The 13242-nt window shown below is 40.1% G+C and overlaps 1 protein-coding gene across 1 annotated transcript in view; it reads left to right on the forward strand.

Moving 5' to 3' along the window:
* Window positions 1–13242, forward strand: part of DYM (dymeclin) — a 374432-nt gene that overhangs the window by 22901 nt on the left and 338289 nt on the right. Inside the window, exon 2 of the mRNA XM_008048608.1 lies at window positions 9319–9510. Coding sequence (XP_008046799.1) covers window positions 9371–9510 — 140 coding nt within the window. The 5' untranslated portion in view covers window positions 9319–9370. The remainder of the gene's footprint in view (window positions 1–9318; window positions 9511–13242) is intronic.

Here is a 13242-nt window from a genome sequence, read left to right on the forward strand (position 1 = left end):
ACCCATTTTGAGCCTCACACTCAGGTGTTTATCCAGTTAGGATAAACTAATGGTAGGCCTACAACCCTAACTGCTGGTTAGCACGTGTCCTCTGATAAATAGTAGACTGTACACAAGTTGTCAATGTCCTTTTTATTTTTAAAAAATATCGTATTGAGGCATATTCAGGGGTCACAGGGATTATTGTACAGTAAAAATTGTACAGTAAAAAAGAAATAGTATGCCCATAAGTCGGTGGCAGTTTCTTGCACACTCCTCAGAATTCAAGAAATACAGTACACAAGTGACAATTTCTTGTATACTCCTCAGAGTTAATGAAGTTAACGCATAATCCCCAAAGGACCTTAATACCTTACATATTTTGCTTTTTATTGAAGAAGACAGTTCAATTTTGAATAATAATTGAAAGAATGAATTTATTTGGGGAAACTAGTACAAGTGAAGGAGATTCTGGGACACCAAGTAGCTAGAATGTGAGGTCTTAAATTCTCGTTGATGAAGTAATAAAATAAAATATCGGTGATGAAGTAATTTGATATGTAAAAATAATCTTAGAGATTGTGAAAGAAAGTACCAGTTAGTCTGATTTGTTGACACCTTTCTGGGATATGTAAATTAGGGAATTGAACTTTTTTGGTTGATTTTAAAGAACTTTTTATTTTGAAATAACTACGGACTCATAAGAAGTTGCAACAACAGCACAGAGAAGTCCTGTACACCATTCCCCCAGCGTCTCCATTGTTACTATAACTATAAAACAGTGTGGGGGCCAGCAGGTTGGTGTTGGCACAGTACAGTAGGCCAGAGTCCATGCTTGAAGTTCTCCCATTTTACTTGCACTCATCTTTTCTCCTGTGTGTGTGTGTGTGTGTGTGTGTGTGTAGCTTTGTGATGTTTTTGCTTTGTGTGTGGATTCATGTGACCACTCCCACAGACGGTCACAGAAGTTTCCATGTCTGTGGACGAACCTCCTTGCACTGCCCTCTTGCAGCCCCTCTGGCCTTGTCTCCATGCTCTGGTGTGACCAGCGGTCTGTTCTCCATCTCTGAAGTTTTGTCACATCTTGAGTGTTAGATTAGTGGAGTTGTAGTAAGTAACATTTTTTTTTTGCTTGTTTGCCAAGACTTTTAAACAAAAAGTGTAAAGATACAGAAAAATAGGGAGAATAGTGTCTTTACCACTTAGTCCCCCATCCAGAGTTTATGATTGCTAGTAACTTGCCATATTTGCTTTGTCTCTAATTTTTCTGAGCCATTTGAGAGTAAGTTGCAGACATGCAACTTTTACCCCCTTTTTTTACCCCTGAATACTTAAACACATGTCTTCTAAGAATCGGGTCATTCTCCTAGGGAATCACACGACTTCACCCCACCTCAGTGCATAATACCTTCCACTGCTCAGTCCATACCAAGCTTCCTTCATAGTCTCAAGACTGTCTTTTAGAGTAGTTCTCCACCTTTTCTTTCTTTTCCCAAATCTGGGTTCAGTCAAGATTCATACATGACATTTGGCTGTTATATCCCTTTAGACTATTTTATTTCAATTAGTTACTTAATTAATTTTGAGACAAGGCTTTGCTCTGTCACCCAGGCTGGAGTGTAGTGCCATGATCATGGCCTCTAACTCTTGTGCTAAAGAGAGCCTCCTGCCATAGCCTCCTGAGTAGCTGGGACTACAGGTGTGTGCCACCACATCCAGCTAATCCTTCCCACCTCTCCCCTCCCCTCCCCCTTTCCTTCCACAGGGTCTTGCTTTGTTGCCCAGGCTGCCAGTCTCAAACAATCCTCTTGCCTTGCCCACCCAAAGTGCTGGGATAACAGGTGTGAGCTTCCACGCCTGGCCAGTCTCCTTTGGTTTAGAGCAGCTCCCTCATGTATATACTTTTTTTCTACGATAATTTTTGAAAAGTCTAGAATGGTTGTTCTTTACAATAACCTATCTTCTGCATTTGTCTGAATATTTCCTTATGGGGTCATCTGACTTGTTTCTCTATCTCTAGCTTTTTGGTTTTGAGCACTTAAAGCATTTTATAATTTTTATTCTTCTAAATTTGTTAAATTAAGATGTGTTTTATGGCCCAGAATGTGGTCTGTCCTCGTGAGCATTCTACGTGAGCTTAAAAAGAGTATGTATTCAGCAGCTGTTGAATGAAATAGCCTATAGATGTCAGTTATATCCAGTTGATAGATGATGCTGTTGATTTCAGCTGTGTCTTTACTTTTTTCCTGCTTGACCATGGGCCTGACCGTTTCTGATAGAGGGGTGTTGAAGTCTGCAACTATAATGGTTAGTTCATCTGTTTCTCCTGGTTGTTCTATCAGTTTTGGCCTTGAGTATTTTGATACTCACTTGTCAGGTACAGACACATTAAGGACTGTCATGTCTTCTTGGAAAATTGACTTTTTGTCAATACGTAATACTTCTCCTTCTCCCTGATAATTTTCCTTGCTCTGAAGGCTGCTCTGTCTAAAACCAATGTGGCTACTTTTACTTGCTTTTCCTTAGTTAGCATTGTGTGTCTTTCTCCATCTCTTTACTTTTAATCAGTGTGGGTCTTATTTTTTTATTCACTCTGATAATCTGTCTTTTAATTAGAGTTTTTTTTTTTTTTTTTTTGAGTTGGAGTCTCACTCTGTCACCCAGACTGAGTGCAGTGGCCGCTTCTGGCCACCGCAGCCTCGACCTGCTGGGCTCCGGCGATCCTTCTGCCTCAGCCTTCCAAGTAGCTGGAACTACAGGCGCGCGCTACCATGCCTGGCTAATTTTTGGTTTATTGTAGAGATGAGGTCTCGCCAAGTTGCCCAGGTGGGTCTTGAACCTGTGGGCTCAGGCAATCCACTCACCTCAGCCTCCCAAAGGCACGAGATTACAGGCTGAGCCACCGAGCCCCGCTAATTAGAGTATTTAAGCATTGATATTTAAAGTGATTATTGGTATATAGTTAGATTAGTGTGTCCTATATTTGTCACTATTTCCTATTCATTGTCCTTGTTTTTTATTCCTTTTTTTGGTCTTAAACTCTTTTTCTGCCCTTTGTGGTTTTAATTGAATATTTTATGTGATTCCATCTTCTTAACATACCAGTTACACCGCTTTTTTTACTTTTTAAGCGATTATCTTAGCGTTTGCAATATACATTTAATAAGCAATCCAAGTCTTTCAAATAACACTCTAACAGATAACACTACCACTTCACAGAAGGCACAAGTACCTCTTAATAACAAAGTATTTCTAATTCTTCCTGCCTGCCTGTCGTATCATTACTGTCCTTCATTTCATTTATACATAATCTGTAATCACTTGATTCTGAGTATATAACCTTTGAGATGACTGCTTTCACTTATAATAATGCCCTTGAGATCTGTCCAAGTTATTGGGTGTATCAATAGTCTGTTTCTTTTATTCCATTGGATGGATGTACTAATTTGCTCATCTGTTTGTTGAAGGACTGTTTCGACTGTTTCCAGTTTGAATTATGACAAAGCTGTGGCTTATTTGTGGTTTGTTGTTAACTTTTCATTTCTCTGGTATTAAAGGCTTGAAGGGCAACTGCTGGGTTGAATGGTACATATTTAACTTTATACGAAATTATGAAACCATTTTCCAGAGTGACTGTACCATTTTAAATTCCCACTGGACTAGCAACATAGGAAAGATCCAGTTTCTCCACATCCTCAGCGGCATTTGGTTCTGTCAGTATTGTAGTTTTAATTTGCAATTTCCTGATAGCTAGTGGTATTGGGGTGTCTTTTCGTGTGTTTCTTTCTACTTGTACATTTTCTTTGGCGGTCTGTTACAATCCTTTGCACATTTTCTAGCTGGATTGTTTGTTTTCTTACTCTTGTGTTTAGCAAGTTCTATATATCTTCTGGATACAAGTTCGTTGTTGGACGTGTGATTTTCACATATTTTCTTCCCATCTGTGGCTTGCCTTTTCGTCCTCTTAATGAGGTCTTTTACAGACTAAAAGTTTCTAGTTTTGAAGAACCCCCTTTATCGGTGTTTTTCTTTGATGAATGTGCTTTTGTGTCATGTCTGTGGACTCTCCTCCTAGCCCTAGGCTACGGAGATTTTCTCCACTAAAAGTTTTATAGTTTTATGTTTTACATTTAGATCTAAGATCCATTTTGAGTTCGTTTTTGTATAAGGAATGAGGCTTTTTAAGTCAGGGTGCTTTTTATGCCTGTTGTTCATTTGTTCTAGTGCAATTTGTTGAAAAGCTTGTTTTCCTCTATTGAATTGTTTCTGCACCATTTATAAAAATTGACTGGGTCTGCTTTTGTGGGTTTATTTCTGGATTTTCTGTTTTGCCTTATTGATCTGTGTGTCTGTCACTACTTTAATTTGAACTTAATTCCTCTTTTCTGACTAAGTCTTGTAATGCTTGTTAGTAACCTAATACAATGACAGAAATTTAGATTTTGGGAGATATCAAATTTAGTAATCTATATTGTGACATTAAACTGTATCAGATCTAGATTTTCTTGAACTTGCTAGTTGTGTGCCTCAGTAAAGAAGAATGCACATTCTTTATTTTTTATATTTTTATTTTTATGTTCAAGGGGCTCACGTTGCAGTTTCATTACATGGGTATATTACGTGATGGTGAGGTGTGGGCTTCTGGTAAGCATGTCATCTCAATGATGAGCATGGTGCACAATGAGTAGTTCTCAGTCCTTGACCCCCCTCCACTTTCAGAGGCCACAGTGTCTGTGTCTGTCTTCATGTCCATGTGTACCCCGTATTTAGCACTTACAGGTGAGAACATGTGGTGTTTGGTTTTCTGCTTCTGTGTTAGTTCGCTTAATAAGGGCTTGCAGCTGCATTTGCATTGCTGCAAAGCACTTGATTTCATTCTGCTGTGCAATATTCCATAGTGTGCATGTACCATGTTTTCTTTATCCTGTACACTATTGATTCCATGTTTTTGCTATTGTAAATAGTGCTGTGGTAAACACGTGAGTGCAGATATCTTTTTGGTAGAATGATTTATGCTCCTTTGGGCTATACCTAGTAGTGGGATTACTGGGTTTTCTTACCATTACCCTAGTTATGCTGGTGACATTGTTTTCCATGTAGGTTAACAAACTGAATCTGAATAGGAAATGAACTAGTGAAGGAAATCAAACAAATTTTAAATAAAACTAATATATGGACATGGGGTCTCGAAAAGTCAAATAACATGAATTTAAAGTAAAAAAAAAAACTGTACCCTCCCCACTCCGGAGTCCTATTCCCTTAGAGGTGGCCACTTGGAAATCTGTCAGCTGTGGCTTCTTGCTATTCAATTCCGTGTTTATAACTAGTAAGCTTTTGCTGTTGTTTTCGTTTGTTTGGAGACAGGGTCTTGCTCTGTCACCCAGGCTGGAGTGCAGTGGTGCAATCACAGCTTACTGCAACTTCAACCACCTGGGCTCAGGGGATACTGTTGTTTTTTGATTTAGTAGATTTAATAGATATTTTCTATTGGCTCCCTGTCTATTATGGAAGATGAAGATTTAGTACTCTTAGACCCCCTCCCCCACTTTTTTTTCTAGAATCTTTTCAGTATAGTTACTTCACAAATTTTGGTTCAATCTTTATTGAGCATGTATGTCATAGTGATTACATAAATATTGATTACTGTTGAATTGAGTCATATACTATGATTATATGACCTTTCTTGAGCAATTTTTGGTTTTCTCAAAGTTACATAGTCTTTAAAAAGTCATTTATTTTCTGTGTAACTATTATTCTTTACTTACAAATTCTCCTATAGTATTTTAGCACTTCACAGAATAAGGTCAGGCACATCAAGTGACCTATCAGTTCTGTTTTTTCTTTTGGGGGTCTGGAAACTATGTTGATGTGTGTCCCAGCCTGCTGCAGGGCTCTTTTCCTGTGACTTCACCACTGCTCTGTGCCGAATCCTGTTTCCTGAATTCCGTGTCTTCTTCTTGACTTATCCTTCGTTTGGGAGGAGTATGTCTTCTTTTTTTTTTTTTTTTTAATTAATCAGTATTTTTTATTATGGTTTTGTGGGGTACAGTTAAGGGTTAGGTGTACAATTACGTTTCATTCAGGCACCCTGTTGATAAGAGGTGTTTTCCCATCCCCCGACAGATATTTGCTACTGTTAATCCCATCCCCCTCCCCCCGAGTATGTCTTCTAATAGCTTCCTGAATATGGGTGCCTAGGAGTTTTTTTTTGAATCTTGGCAAGTCAGAAAATGTCTTTATTCTAACTTCATACTTAATTGGTAGCTTGGCTAGCTATAGAGTTCTAGTTAAATTATTTCCTCCTAATATTTTAAAGGCTAGCAATAGAGTTCTAGTTAAATTATTTCCTCCTTATATTTTAAAGGCATTACTTCCCTCTGAACTAGCTTCCTGTATTGCTGCTGAGAGGTTGAGAATCCATTCTTCTCTCTCTTTTTTTTATAATCAATAACCGCCCATGGATGTACTGTCTGTTTCAGCAAATCTACACACTTGCCACATGTGCGTCTTCTCTCCTTCTCTTCCTTCCCTTTGCTGCTTAAGAAAGTATTTATTGAATCTGCTGGGGCCCCTCTCTGCCTTTTCTGATTTATTAGAATTTGCTGTTTATTTTGTTTTGATAGATTTATTTTGTTTAATAATAGATATGAGTAAACCCATAACATTGTTTACATGTTTATAAACAAAGTTATGCCATGTACATTATTATGTAGGTTGTTTTTTTTTTGGAGTAGGAGTCTTACTCTGTCGCCTAGACTGGATTGCAGTGGCATGCTCACAGCCATTGCAGCCTCGACCTGCTGGTCTTAAGTGATCCTTCCACCTCAGCCTTACAAGTAGCTGGAACCACAGATGTGCACCACCATGTCCGGCTAATTTTTTGATTTATTGTAGAGACGAGGTCTCACCATGTTGCCCTTGCTGGTTTCAAACCCTTGAACTCAGGCAGTGCTTTTGCCTCTGCCTCCCAAAGCGCTGGGATTATAGGCGAGAGCCACCACACTCAGCTTGTAGGTTTCTTTTGAGGAATTTTTACATTTTTGAGGTGAATTCATTTTGTTAATTGTAGCAGCTCTGGCTCATTCTTTTTTACTAGTGTATTGCATGCTTTTGTAAGATTATATTAAACAATTTTAAATAACTAAAAATACATAAAGTACCAGATACTTGGAAGGCTGAGGTGGAAGGGTCACCTAAGCCCAGCAGTTTGAGGCTGCAGTGGCCGTGAACGTGCCACTGCACTCCAGCCTGGACAACAGAGTGAGACTCCAACTCCAACTCCAACTCCAAAAAAAACCTAAAGTAGCTTTAGAATAGAGTATGGTAAGTAAGGAATTTATATATTTTAGGATATTTCTTTATAACATTTTAAAACTGGGTTTAACAATACCTATTTTAAGAAATTAAACGGTATGGTTAGCTGGCTTAATTTAGTGGCTTAAATTGGAGTCAGCTGTTATTGAGGGTCCTGTCAGGGCAGGTGATTAACAAACCATATCAGTGTTTCTCACTCATATGCAAGGGCCCAGCTTCCCAAATCTGGGCCTCCGAAACTTCTGACCGACTGGCTTCCAGTGGTGGCTTCCACGATCCCCTCTTTGGTTTGGTTAATTTGCTGGAGTGGCTCACAGAACTCGGGAACACATTTACTGGTGTGTTAGGAAGGATCCTACGAAGGATGCAGATGAAGGACAAGGTGTGAGAAGGGGCGGGGCTTCCGTGCTTCCAGGACCCTCCGCTGCGCCCAGCTCTTCTGTAGCTCCTGAAAACTGTCCATGTTTTTTTTTTTTTTTTTTTTTTTGAGTTGGAGTCACACTCTGTCGCCCAGGCTGGAGTGCAGTGGCATGGTCATGGCTACCAAACTCTCGACCTGCTGGGCTCCGGCGATCTTTCTGCCTCGGCCTTCCGAGTAGCCAGAACGATAGGTGTGTGCTACCATGCCCGCTAACTTTTTATTTTTTATTATAGAGATGAGGGCTCGCCAAGTTGCCCGGGCTGGTCTTGGACCCGTGGGCTCAGACAATCCACTCGCCTTGGTCTCCCAAAGTGCTGGGATTTCAGGCTTCAGTCACCATGTCCAGCCTCCTTTGTGTTTTTATGGAGACTTCATGATGTAGGCAAGGTTGCCCACTATGTAGACATGTGTCTGGACACAAAGGGTATGAGCTCATACTGATCTAGTAGGAAGCTCCCAAGACCTGTCTGTTCAGATCTTTTCTTGGCCTCTCTGTGCAGCGATCTTTCCCCAGGGTATGGGCAGGATCCTCTGTGGAATGAGGGTCTTGGGACCTACCCTCAGTTTAGAGTCCTGCCTGGGCAGGAGAAGGGAGGACTGGAGGAGGTCAGAGAGAGTGGGCCAGTCTCCTGAGGCCGGCCCCTGTGGCCTGAGGCCCTGACATCATAACAGACTGCAGCAGGGCTGATAGCTACAAATAATTGTAATATCATAGCTTCCACAAGGAACATGGAAGCCATGCTTCTAAATCTGGCTGTGGCTTAAGCGCCTTTGTGGAATGAGGAGGGATATATGTAAGAAGGCCGATCACTTGCTCATGTATGTTTTCTCCTACCTGAGCCACCTCTGGTCACTGAGCCCATAGTTGCCTTTCGTTGTGATGGTCATTTTAAAATAGTGCCATTTATTCATCTTATTTTCTTTTTATTTTTGAGTCGGAGTCTCAATCCGTCGTCCAGGCTGGAGTGCAGTGGCACACTCGCAGCCACCCCAGCGTTGACCTGCTGGGCTCTGGCTATCCTTCCACCTCAGCCCTCCAAGTAGCTAGAACTACAGGTGTGCACTACCATGCCTGGCTAATTTTTTATTTGTTGTAGAGACGAGGTCTTGCCAAGTTGCCCGGGTGCGTCTTAAACCCGTGGGCTCAGGCAATCCACTTGCCTCGGCCTCCTGAAGTGCTGGGATTACAGGCTGAGCCACTGAGCCTAGCCTTTTTGTTTTTTTTTTGAGACAGGGTCTCACTCTTTCTCCCAGACTGGAGTGCAATGGTACATTCCCAGCTCACCTCAGCCTTGGCCTCCTGGGCTCAGGTGATTCTTCTGCCTCAGCCTCCTAAGTAGCTGGGACTACAAGTGCGGACCACCATACCTGGATAGTTTTTGTATTTTATTTTCTTTTATTTTTTAGAGATGAGGTCTCACTATGTTGCCTTGGCTGGTCTTGAACTCCTAGGCTCAAGCAGTTCTCCTGTCTCGGCCTTCCAAAGTGCTGGGATTACAGGTGTAAGCCACTCTGCCCACCCAGTTTATAGTTTTTTATATGTAGGAAAAATATGATGACTATTTTGAACAAGTTTGAAGATTTTTTTCCCATTTCTTTAATAGGTTGTCTTGTGGAAATGCAGGTTTAAGGACAAGGTATCTACCAGGTTAGAAGATGGGATCAAACAGCAGCAGAATCGGTGATCTTCCTCAAAATGAATACTTAAAGAAGTTATCAGGCACAGAATCTGTCTCTGAGAATGACCCTTTCTGGAATCAACTTCTCTCATTTTCTTTCCCTGCACCGACTAGCAGGTAAGAGATTGCATGTAGGTCTAAATTTTGTATAGAGTGCCATATGAACTTATTGATTTTTTAAAAATGTTTTGAAATGTTCTGTCTGTCATACATGTACAGTGGAAAACCCAAAAGGTTTGAAAAGTAGGAAATAAACTTTCTTTCTCCACATAGCCACCTCCCTTCTCCAGAGATGATCACTGATAGAAGTTTCTTCTTGGCAACCTCTTTCAGGTCCCCTCCCACTGTGGGAGATTTTCTATCTTCTTAATAAAGCCTGCTTTCTCACCAAAAAAAGAAATTTCTTCTAAAGATAGTGCAGATGTTTAAACTTATATCCCATGTGGTTTTACAAAATTGTTTTAAAGTCAATGATTGCATAACCACACATGCCATGTGTCCCTTGCTTTTTTCCGCCAAGTATATTTTGTATACGTAGCACATCTGCAACTGCCTTATTCTTTGTTTTTTTGTTTGTTTTTGGTAGAGATAGGATCTTGCTGTGTTGCCCAGGAAGGTTTTAAATTCCTGGGCTCAAGTGATTCTCCTGCCTCAGCCTCTTGAGTAGCTGGGGTTACAAATTTGAGCCACTCTGCCTGGTCTTTTTTACTCTTTTAAATGACTGCAGAGTATCTGCAGAATGTTTAATTGTTTTTCTGTTGATGGACATTTTGATTGTTTCTAGGCTCTTGTAATAATAGATAATGTCGCATACATCATTTCTTATGCATATAAATATCTATAGTATAAATTCCTTGAAGTGGAATTGTCGAGTCAGAGTATATGTGCATTTGTAATTTTGGCAGATATGCCAGACTGTGCTCCATGAAAGCTGTGCCAATTTGTGCGCCTACCAGCAATGTGTGGGAGGTCTCTTTCCCTGCACCCTAGATGATTTGATACATTTTTAGACTTTTGACCTTTGCCAACGTGATAGGTGAAAAACAATATCTCATTATTGAAAAAATTTTTTATTTTAAACATGTGGGTTACAATTCAGGGTTAGGTGTACAAATGTTCATTATGCAGGTAGCCTTGTTGACAAGGTATGCCCCCCCTCCCCTGGTGGTTTTCCACTACTGCCAGTCCTGCTCCCGCCCTCCCCTGGCAGTTTCCCACTACTGCCAATCCCTTTCTTACAGTATCACGATAGTTGTTCAAGGTTCGCTTATGATTGAGAACATGTGATACTCAGGTCTTTGTTTCTGTGATAGACCACTCAGTATTATACCCTCTAAGTCCATCCAAGTTGCTGCCAAGTTCATAAGCTTGTCCTTCATTATGGCTGTGTAATAGTCCATTGTGTATATGTATCACATTTTAAAAATCCAGTCCTATTTTGATGGGCAGCACAGTTGGTTCCATGTTTTTGCTATTGTGAATAATGCTGCAGTAAACATGCATGTGCAGGTATCTTTTGAGTTCCTCTAGGTATATTCCCAGTAGGAGGATTACGGGGTTGTTTGGGAGATTGATTTTTAGGACTTTAGAAATCACCACACCTGTTTCCACAGAGCCTATACTAGTTTACACCCCTACCAACAGTGTAGAAGTGTTCCCTTTCACCACATCCTCTCCAGCATCTGTTGTTTTTTGTTATTGATGATGGCCATCCTGACTGGAGTTAGGTGGTATTGCAGTATGGCTTTAATTTACATTTCTTTGATGACTAGTGAGGCTGAGCAATTTTTTAGTGTCTATTGGCTGCTCATATGTCTTCTTGAGAAGTGTCTATTCATATCTTTTGCCCACTTTGTAATGGGGCTGTTTGTTTTTTTCTTTTTGGCATGTTTGAGTTCCTTGTAGACTCTAGATGTTAGGCCTTTGTCAGATACACAGTTGGCAAATATTTTTTTCCCAGTCTGTGGGCTGTCTCCCTGCTCTCTCAATGGTTACTTTGACTTTGCTGAAGCTTTTCTGTTTGATGAGGTCCCACTTGTCTGTCTTACGTCTTATGGCATGGGCACTTGGGTTTTTTATCAGGAATTGGTTGCCAGTTCCAATTTCCATAAGGGTGTCTCCTGCATTTTCTACAGTTCTTATAGTTTGAGGTTTTATGTTTAGGTCTTTGATTCATTTAGATTTGATTTTTTTTGTGTGGAAATAGGTAGGGGTCTTGTTTTAATCTCCTGCATGTGGTCAGCCAGTTTTCCCAACCTCAGTGGTTGGTGGTGGAGGCTTTGTTGAAGATGAATTGGTTGAGAAATTAAGACTTTGCTTCTGGAATGTGTATCCTGTTCCTTTGGTCTATATGCCTGTTCTTGTACCAATACCAGGCTGTTTTGATTATTATTGCTTTATAATAAAGCTTAAAGTATGGGACCATGATGCCTCCCGCTTTGTTTTTTTTGCTGAGTATTGTTTTGGCTATTTGTGGTTGTTTATGTTGCCATATGAATTCCTGTATTGTCATTTCCAGGTCTGAGAGGAATGCTGCTGGTAATTTAATGGGTATAGTGTTAAATCTGTAGATTGCCTTGGGTAGGATGGACATCTTAACAATGTTGATTCTTCCAATCCATGAGCATGGAATATTTTTCCGTTTGTTTGTGTCCTCTTTGATTTCTTTGAACATTGTTTTGTAGTTTTTGTTGTAAAGGTCTTTGACTTCTGTGGTTAGGAAGATGCCAAGGCATTTCATTTTTCTTGTGGCTATTGTGAATGGGATTATGCTTTTTATTTGGGTTTCTGTTTGTTTATTGTTAGCGTGTAGGAGTGCAGCTGTCTTTTGCACATTTATTTTATATCCTAAGACTTTGCCAAAGTTCTTTATCACTGCAAGGAAGTTTTTGACAGATTCTCTTGGATTTTCAAGGTATGGAATCATGTCATCTACAAATATGGATAACTTAATTCCTCTTTTCCTGTTTGGATACCCCTGATTTCCTTCTCTTGTCTGATTGCTCTAGCTAGGACTTCCAATACTATGCCATACAGGAGGGGTGAGAGTGGGCATCCTTGTCTTGTTCTGGATTTCAGGGGAAATGGTTCCAATTTCTGTCTGTTTAGCAGTATTTTGGCTGTGGATTTCTTGTAGATGACTCTTACATTTTGAGGTATGTTCCATCTATGCCTAGATACTAGAGGATTTTTATCAAGAAGGGGTCCTGGATTTTATCAAAAGCTTTTTCTGCATCTAATGATATAATCATGTAGTTTTTGTCTTTACATCTGTTGGTGTATTTAACTATGTTTATGGTCCTGCGGATGATGAACCAGCCCTGCATCCTGGGGATGAAGCCTACTTGGTCATGATGGATGATTTTTGAGATATGTTGTTGGATCCGATGTGCTAGAATCTTGTTGAGAATTTTAACATCTATGTTCATCAAGGATATTGGCCTGTAGTTCTCTTTTTTTGTTAGATCCTGACCCTGTTTGGGTATCAATGTGATATTAGCTTCATAAAATGATTTAGGGAGAGTTCCATCTTTCTTGATTGCCTGGAATACTTTCAATAGGATTGGTATCAGTTCCTCCTTGTACGTTTTGTAGAATTCTGCTGGAAAGCCATCTGGTCCAGAGCTTTTTTTGGTAGGTAGTTTTCTTATAACATAGTTGATTTCCTGGGTTGTTACTTGTCTATTTAGGGTCTTGATTTCTTCTTGTTTCAACCTGGGTAGATTGTGTGATGTCATAAAATTCTACATTTCGTGTAGGTTTTCGAGTTTGTTTCCATACAGGTATACAAAGTAATCTCTGATAATCTTTGTATTTCTTCAGGGTTGGTTGTGACTTGATCTTTTGCAT

This window comes from Carlito syrichta, unplaced genomic scaffold, assembly GCF_000164805.1.
Source record: "Carlito syrichta isolate Samal-C Ts95f unplaced genomic scaffold, Tarsius_syrichta-2.0.1 Scaffold126426, whole genome shotgun sequence".
Lineage (NCBI taxonomy): Eukaryota > Metazoa > Chordata > Mammalia > Primates > Tarsiidae > Carlito > Carlito syrichta.